Source organism: Stegostoma tigrinum, chromosome 26 (assembly GCF_030684315.1).
Source record: "Stegostoma tigrinum isolate sSteTig4 chromosome 26, sSteTig4.hap1, whole genome shotgun sequence".
NCBI lineage: Eukaryota > Metazoa > Chordata > Chondrichthyes > Orectolobiformes > Stegostomatidae > Stegostoma > Stegostoma tigrinum.
Window position 1 is genome coordinate 40661035 of NC_081379.1, and position 10005 is coordinate 40671039.

Here is a 10005-nt window from a genome sequence, read left to right on the forward strand (position 1 = left end):
CAACTTGGAGAGATTCACTGCATTACAGCTGGAATGTTAACTGTAGATAAAAGCTAGCCTCAAACTTCTAAATTAGCCAGAGAAATGTACAGCATGGAAACAGACCCCTCGGTCCAACCTTGTCCACACCGACCAGATTTCCTCAATCTATATAGTCCCATTTGCCAGCGTTTGGTCCATATCCCTCTAAACCCTTCCTGTTCATGTCCCCATCCAGGTGCTTTTTAAATGTTGTAACTGTACCAGCCTCCACCACTTCCTCTGGCAGCTCATTCCATGCACGCACCACCATCTGTGTGAAAATGTTGCCCCATTTAAATCCTTCTCCTGTCACCTTAACCCTCTAGTTTTGGTCTCTAAAGCCCTGGGGAAAAGAACTGGGCTTTTCACCCCTACCCATGCCCCTTGTGCTTTTATAAAGCTCTGCAAAGTCAGCCCTCAGCCTCGGGCGCTCCAGGGAAAATCATGGTCTTGTGGCTACCACGCTCACTGTTGATCTGGACGAATGTGGTGTAAATACACCTTGTAACTGGAACCTTGTTTTAAAAATCAACCTAAAACAGGGGTGGGATCAAAAGACGGAAGACAATACACCCACTGCTGTTTAGTTCACGCCAGTTTATTTACCCCGAGACAGCGGAGCAAAGGGTGGTGGTGATAACAACAGTTCCGTCTGTTTACATCGGGTGTGAGGCCGAACGGATCACTTCGGAAGGTCGATCGAAAACCCAAGGCGCCGCATCCCATCGGTTAAACATCCTTAAATGCAAAACAAGGTGATCATCTGGCTGCAGTACTGGAAAAATGACACCCCATGCTTGGGGCGGAGAGGTGGTCCGCAGCTCCCGGGCGCTGTACAAGGCTCGCCAAATTCTGCGTTTTAACCTGAAATTCTTCCAACGTGTTAGCAGCGGGAAGCCAAACAAAAACCATGGAGGAGAGCAGCGCTGGCGACAGGCCAAGAGCAGGGGACACAATGTCGAGGATCCTGACCCTATTGGTGCAGGGCTCGATGTTACACTCATGTGGCCATTCCTCGATAACACCGACCAACCAATCGATTTGGTGTAAGCGGATCAGATAAACAAGATCGGCCACTTTCCTCTGCATCCTTCCTGAACAGTAATTGGGCGGGTTTAGGTTTAGCCTGGCAGAACGTTACTGTCCCCAAAGGCAGTCGGACAGAGACTGCACATTCCTCACGCTTGTCGCTGCCGACGAGAAACGCCCCGGGTGTAATTCTGTAACCAAACCTGCCAGAAATACAACGAGAGGGGAAGTCTCAGCAAATAACCCAACCATTCACGGTTCCATCGAGGGGCATTTAGAAACCAATTTCGTTGTGAGGATTTTAACCTGCGTTTGTCCGTGTTAGTTAGTGGCTTGAGGAAATATTCATGCGCCGAGTGTCAAAGAAAAACATTTTGTTACCTTCTGTCCACGCTTAAAGTGGGATTGCATCGCATAGAGCGACTGAATGGGACCCTGAGGCAAGCCCTTGTCCCTATTAATAACACTGCGCATGTCACTCACTCCGGTACTCCGAAAGGTGGATTATAAATTCCTCTCCAAAACCCGCCCAATCGTACAATTCTCCGTTTTTGTGTGCGAGAGGTGATTAAATGCAGGAGGGAGGATGCAACTGCGGTCTTTACAGGTTGTAAGACGGGAGCCTTCCCTCAGGATGACAGCAGAAGCAAAAGGCGTACGGTTGCACGTCTCGAAATCACGGATTAGGTCCCCGGTGCCAATGTACCGGTCGGGGTTTGAGAGGGGGCTGCGTGGATTCACTGGAATGGTGAATCAACTGGGAAAGAATCTCAGATTGTATTCTGCCCGGTAGAGGGGAGATTTTGCATGGAGTGTTTAAACAAACATCGTGCAAGGCGTTCGAGGTGTGAATCGGGAGATTACGACAGGAGGCGCTCACTGTGTCAAAATAGGAGCTGCCGGGAGAGATATTTAGGGTTAACTGGCTAAAATAAAACAGCGGGAGTTTTTTTTTGAAAGGATAAGAGCAGTGGGCTGTTCATGATGACCAGGAAAACGCAGCTTCAGATGCTGGTGGAAGCATGTCTTTATCCAATGGCCTCCTGTTGGCAATGATTACAGATTTGCAGAGCCGGGATTGGGGAAGATCGAAGGGGAGCGGTTGGTTCAACTCAAAGGCCCGACACAGATTTAATAAAACCGAACGGCCTGCTTTTTTCTTTATTTATATATATATTAACTGGGTTCTAGGGGGATGTGAATCTCCGCGATACAGTGGCGCAGAGACTGGGGCAAAGCTGTCGAATGGTGGGTGACATTGTAACAGGAGAGGCCATAGGTTTGTGGAGAAAGGCCGCGGTGTATTCGATCACTTCGTGCCGCCGCAGGCGCTGCCCAGACGCGTGGGATATGAGCTAAGGCCGAGGGGCAGCAGCTCCGCTGGAAGGAAAAGTGTTCCGGGCCGTGAGGAAAGGGGGTGTTCGACTGGGGTCCCTAATCATTCCTGTTGGCCTGGTCCCTGACTGGAGGCAGCTGTAACATGAGGGGGACAAGGGACCAGGGGGCTGGGAGAATTAGGGTAGCAGGGGCGGACTGGAGGGATGGGGGAGGAAATGGGGTGGAACGGAGGTATGGGGAATAGAGCTGGAAATGGTGGACAAGCAATAGGTGACGGACACTGAAGGAGTGGGAAATGGAAGCTGTTTGGTCAAGGTGGCAGAACAGGTACGGGGGAGAGGGTTTTGGAATAATTAGCGAGCCAGGCTCTGCAACGGGAGATGTGCATTCGAGCCTCACCTCGGGATGGTGATGTTGGATAAAGCAGCGAAGCGGCTGAAGGCTATTTACAGCAGTGAGCGGATAACGAATGGATATGAATGCCCTTGCGCTTCAGACACCGCCCTCACACAATCCCTAGTCAACCTTTCACCCAAAGTGAGAGTCACTTCACCCGTACAACTCCCCCTTGGGAGGGAGTCACCAATCCAGAACACCCGCCCCCCCAATGCTTAGGAGGACAAATTCCTGACTGTCCTCTCACTCATACCACTAAAGCCGTCCCTCCCTGCTTAGTAATCCTGTTGAGGCTCTTTTCTAAAAAAAATTCTGAAATTCCATCTCTCTGCTAATATACCGGTTCTGCATCGACATTCCAGTGACTGACAATATTTAGGAAACTCGGGAACCACACAGATGCTACTTATTAACGAGATGACACACACACACACACACACACACAAACAACACCCACCGCGCCTCCCCCCTCGCCAAACTGTTTCATTTGATTAGCACCTCCCACAACGCCCTTGACACCCGACGCTCCTGGAAGTGCAGCTGCCCTTTAGGACAAGGGTATCAGCCGACTTTCAGCACGGCAGGATCCCACCAGGCGTTTCGGTGTTGGCCTGAGAGGTAGCCGCGTTGGCCGGGACCAACGGGAGCCGACCGCTCGTTTTCGACGCGGTTAGATCCAACGTATCTGGGGGAATAAATCGGGGGCCAGCGGTCATGCGAAGAGGCTTCTCACATCCAGGGCGGAAAGGCAGGTGAACAAAGAGTTGGGTGAAATCATGAAAATAACGTTTAATAGACTCGTTGCTCCCACCTGCAGCACAGCCGCTAGTCGCTGCAATGTCTGGGAATGTGCACTTGAGTCCGCTGTTAGTACCCTGCTCCAGTTTATTACATTACCTTCTCCAGATGGAACACGCCTGACGCTGTTCTCATGGATACGGGACCCGGCTCCCATTCCTCGGCTGGTTGTAGATTTTTAAGCACACGCAGCACCCGGGCGACTGTTGTCAGACCACTGACGCTCTTTCAATATTGCACTGCTCGACCCGTGCCCACAGGAGCACAACACTGACAGAGCCGCAGGCGCCTGACGCTGGGCAGCAGGAACAACGAAGTTACCATTCGGGAAACATCCCGGAATTCCCATTTCCTGGCTGCATTCGAGCGCGAGTAACAGCAACGGGCTCACGCACAAACAACGCTACATTTACGCCTTTTAATTTCCAAATTCAGCTAAGGCTTACATTCGACTTGTGTTTGATCATTCTGAGTCTAAAATTGTATTCTTTTTAAAAACGGACGCCGTCACCCCATTCCGAACATAAAGCAAAACAAATGAGGCGAGGGTCCTTGTTTCCTTTTGGTGTGTGGATGTGTTCTTTCGCTTGGATCCAGCCTACCTTAAACACACACACACACACACACATACACACATACACACACACAGGCACACACGCGCATGCGCGCGCGCGCACACTGGCACGCACACAGGCGCAGGGATCCACAGACACAAACACACACGGGGATCCACACACACACAGACACACACAAACACGGGGATCCACACACACACAGACACACACAAACACAGAGATCCTCACTCACACACACACACACAGACACAGGGATCCACACTCTCTCTCTCACACACACAGGGATCCACATTCACACACACATTCTCCTCCACACACACACAGGGATCCAGACACACACACACACACACACACACACACAGGGAACCACACACACACACACACACACACACACATACATACACAGACACACACACACACACAGACACACACACACAAACACAGGGATCCACACACACACACACACACACACAAACAGGGTTCCACACTTTCTCTCACACACACACAGGGATCCACATTCACACACACACACACAGAGGGATCCACGCACACAGAGACACATACACACACACAGGGATACACACACACAGAGATCCACACACACACAGAGGGTTCCACAGACACACAGACACATACACACACACACACACAGAGGGAACCACTCACACACACACCGAAGAATCCACACACAGGGATCCACAGACACACAGGCATCCACACACACTCACACACACACACACAAACACAGAGATCCACACTCACACAGGGTTCCACACTTTCTCTCACACACACACAGGGATCCACATTCACACACACACACACAGAGGGATCCACGCACACAGAGATCCACACACACACACAGAGGGATCCACACACACAGAGATACATACACACACACAGGGATACACACACACACAGATCCACACACACACAGAGGGTTCCACACACACACACACACACAGGGATCCACACACACACACAGGGATCCAGACACACACACACACACACACACACAGGGATCCACACACACACACACACACACAGGGATCCACACACACACACGGATACACACACACAGAGATCCACACACACACACAGAGGGATCCACACACACAGAGATACATACACACACAGGGATACACACACACACAGATCCACACACACACAGAGGGTTCCACACACACACACACACAGGGATCCACACACACACATAGGGATCCAGACACACACACACACACACACAGGGATCCACACACACACACACACACACACACACACAGGGATACACACACACACACGGATACACACACACAGAGATTCACGCACACACACACAGGGATCCACACACACACACACACACACACACACAAACGCGCGCGCATGCGTGCACACTGGCACACACACAGGCATACACACACAGGCACAGGGTTCCACAGACACACATGGGGATCCACACACACACAGACTAAGACACAGGCACAGACACAGACAGGGATCCACACAGACACAGTCAGGGGTCTACACACACACACACAGACACACACACACAGAGATCAACACACACACATACACATACGGAACCATACACACACACACAGGTTTCCATACACACACAGACACAGACAGACACACACACGCACACTCACAGACAGGGATCCAAACACACACATACACAGACACACACACACACACACATAGGGATCCACACACACACACGGATACACACACACACACACACACACACACAGAGGGATACACACACACACACACACACACTGGGATCCACACACACACACTGGGATCCACACACACACACACACACACACACACACAGCGATCCACTCTCTCTCTCTCTCTCACACACACACACACACACACACACAGGGATGCACACACACAAACACACACACACACCCACAGGGATCCACACACACACACACACAGGGATCCACTCTCTCTCTCACACACACAGAGGGATAAATGCACACACACACAAACACACACTCACGCAAAGGGATACACACACACACACACACACACACACAGACGGATCCTCTCTCTCTCTCTCTCACACACACACACACAGAGGGATCCCCTCTCAGACACACACACAGACACAGAGGGATACACACACACACACACACAGAGGGATCCACTCTCTCTCTCTCTCTCTCTCTCTCTCTCACACACACACACACACACACACACACACACACACACAGAATCACACACACAGGGATCCACAAACACACACACACATACACGGATCCACACACACACACACACATACACAGGGATCCACTCTCTCTCTCACACACACATACACACACACACGGATCCACACACTCTCTCTCTCTCTCTCTCACACACACACACACACACACACACACAGAGGGATCCACACACACACACACATACACACACACACAGAGGGATCCTCTCTCTCTCTCTCTCACACACACACACACACACACACACCCATATACACACAGAGAGAGGCATCCACACACACACACACACAGAGGGATCCACTGTCTCTCTCTCACACACACACACACACACACACAGGGATCCACACACACACACACACACACACACACAGGGATACACACACACACACACACACGCAGGGATCCACACACACACACACACACACACAGAGGGTTCCACACACACCAGGATCCAAACACACACACAGAGGGATCCACGCTCTCTCTCTCTCTCTCTCACACACACACACACACACACACACACACAGGGATCCACAAACACACACACACATACACGGATCCACACACACACAGGGATACACACACACACACACACACACACACACACACACAGGGATCCACACACACACAAACACACTCTCACACACACACACACACACACACACACAGGGATACACACACATGCACAGGGATCCACATACACATACACACACACAAACACACTTACACACACACAGATACACACACACACACACACACACACACACCGGGATCCACACACACACATAGAGGGATCCACACACACACACACACTCACACACACACACGGATCCACACACACTCTCACACACACACTCTCTCTCTCACACACACACACACACACACACACACACACACACGCAGAGGGATCCCCCCCACACACACATACACACAGGGATCCACACACACACACACACACACAGGGATCCACACACACACACACACAGGGATACACACACACACACACACAGAGGGATACACACACACACACGGATACACACACACACACACAGAGGGATACACACACACACACACACACACACACACACACAGAGGGATCCACAAACACACATACACGGATCCACACACACACACACACACACACACACAAACACACACATACAGGGATCCACTCTCAGACACACACACACACACAGAGGGATACACACACACACACACACACACACACACATACACAAACATACACACACACATAGAGCATTTTGAGAGTGTAATTAGTGGTGAGTGTGGCCACTTTGCTGTACTGTAGTGATACAGATTCCCTGATCCAGATTAGCCCCAAATGGCTGGCTGACAGTGTCAAAGTCCCTGGGCTGATATCGAATGATTCCTTGGAAATGCTATGTCAGGATCTCGTGACTGAATCCTGTCTCCCTTGCCCTGACTGAGAACTGTTTCCCTGAGAATTTGAGATGTGACCATTTGTTTGAAACAAATGCATTTGTTGCCACAGCTGCTGACCAGCCCTTGACTGACTGCTGGTAATAACAATGCTAAGCTGCCTGGCTTATGCCTGTGATAAACAACCAGGCAAGACAACAGCACTGTGAGACATTAGGTTCTAGTTGAAACATCAAACTGCAAAAATGCCAGGGAAAGACTGAGATCTTGTGCCAGGCCCTGAGCAGAACATGTCTCAGGTGCTGAAAAGCATGTAGAGTTCTGACAGCAAGAATGCACTTTGTGGACAGGCATTTCTGCATCTTGATGTAGTATTTTTATTTAACTCTGGCTCATTTTGTGAGATGTGCAAATATCTATTGGTCTGGCTAATGTGGGAATTGGCTTTCGGCGTAATAAGCCACTGACTTGGTCATTTGCAATTGTGTCCCACATCAGTGAGTCAGTAATCTGATTAAACTCACAGGCCTCGACTTGAGAAAAATGAAGCAGCCACATGCACACCTGTTTGATTGCTCTTGCACTCAGTTGAAAAACATGCCTTGCCTATGTCATAACCTTTCCTGGCTCAGTGTTCTCAAAATCTATCGTTCAATACATCCAAGTCATCATCATCAAATTCAAAATTAGTGAATACTTCGATAGCATTTTTTTCTGAAATGCTATTTGTAATGAGGTAGCGTTGGCAGGTGATTTTCTTTGACTTCTGATGCCCTGTGTGAATATTCAGGGAGGGTGTTGGGGGGAAGGTGCAGCATGTACCAGGGATGAGGCGATAACATTCAGAGCAAGTGCTGAACATGCAGAAAAGGAGAGATTAACGTTTACCTTGGAACAAGCATATTTAGAGAAAGTTGGGTGGAAGTACTGAGAGAAAGCTTTTTGGTGGCATGGTGGCTCAGTGGTTAGCACTGCTGCCTCACAGCACTCTGACCCGGGTTCGATTCTACCCTTGGACGACTGCTTGTGTGGAGTTTGCACATTCTCCCCATGTCTGCATGGGTTTCCTCCCACAGTCCAAAGATGTGCAGGTTAGGTGGACTGGCTATGCTAAATTGCTTGTTGTATTCAGGGAGGGGTACATTAGGAGGGTTAAAGGTCTGGCTGGGATGCTGTGAGGTTTGGTGTGGACTTGTCGGGCCGAAAAGCCTGTTTCCACACTGTAGGAATTCCCTGATATTGGTTCCAGAACATTGAGCATATCCCAGCATAGAGTTCTTCCAGGATAGTAGGAACTTCAAATGTTGGAGAATTTGAGATTACAAGGCATTTAGGCTGAGGATTTTTCAAGTTTTGATCAGTCTGCTTTTAAAATTGGTTTAATAAGGCGCTGAGCCTGACACTGTGGCAAAGAAGGGAAGAGGGCAGAATAGAAAAGTACTCGTGGTAGGGGACTCTATAGTTAGGGGAATCGACAGGAGATTTTGTGGTCAGGATCGGGATTCCCGGAAGGTATGTTGCCTCCCTGGTGCCAGGGTCCGGGACGTCTCCGATCGGGTGTATAAGGTTCTAAAAGGGGAGGGCGAACAGCCAGAAATCGTGTTACATATTGGCACTAATGATATAGCCAGAAAAAGGATTGAGGATATAAAAAGTGATTTCAGGGAGTTAGGATGGAAGCTGCAAAGCAGGACGAACAGAGTAGTGTTCTCTAGTTTACTACTGGTGCCAGGTGATAACGAGGTGAGGCACAGAGAGCGGGCGCAGCTTAACACGTGGCTGCGCAGCTGGTGTAGGAGGGAGGGCTTCAAATATGTAGATAATTGGGATGCCTTCTGGGGAAGGTGGGACCTGTACAAGAAGGATGGGTTACATCTAAACTGGAAGGGGACCAATATCCCGGGTGGAAGGTTTGCTGGAGTAGTTCCAGAGGGTTTAAACTAGTATGGCAGCGGGGTGGGAACCTGAGCTGTATACCGGAGGTGAGAGTTGATGCAGGTGAGCAAGAGGTAGAACAGCTAGTGGGAAGGATTTTCCTGGGAAGGAACCAAGGGATCAGTTAAAGTGTGTTTGCTTTAACGCAAGGAGTATCAGGAATAAAAGTGATGAACTTAGAGCATGGATCAGTACCTGGTGCTATGATGTTGTGGCCATAACACAGACATGGGTTTCTCAGGGGCAGGAATGGTTGCTGGATGTTCCAGGGTTTAGAACAT

At 49.8% G+C, this 10005-nt stretch overlaps 1 protein-coding gene across 1 annotated transcript in view; it reads right to left on the reverse strand.

The window, feature by feature from the left end:
* Positions 1-603: 603 nt before the first annotated feature.
* The window catches only part of LOC125464317 (uncharacterized), a 289781-nt gene continuing 280379 nt past the window's right edge, over positions 604-10005 (reverse strand). The window contains exon 4 of the mRNA XM_059654840.1: positions 604-759. Within this exon, the coding sequence (XP_059510823.1) occupies positions 678-759 (82 nt within the window). The 3' untranslated portion in view covers positions 604-677. The remainder of the gene's footprint in view (positions 760-10005) is intronic.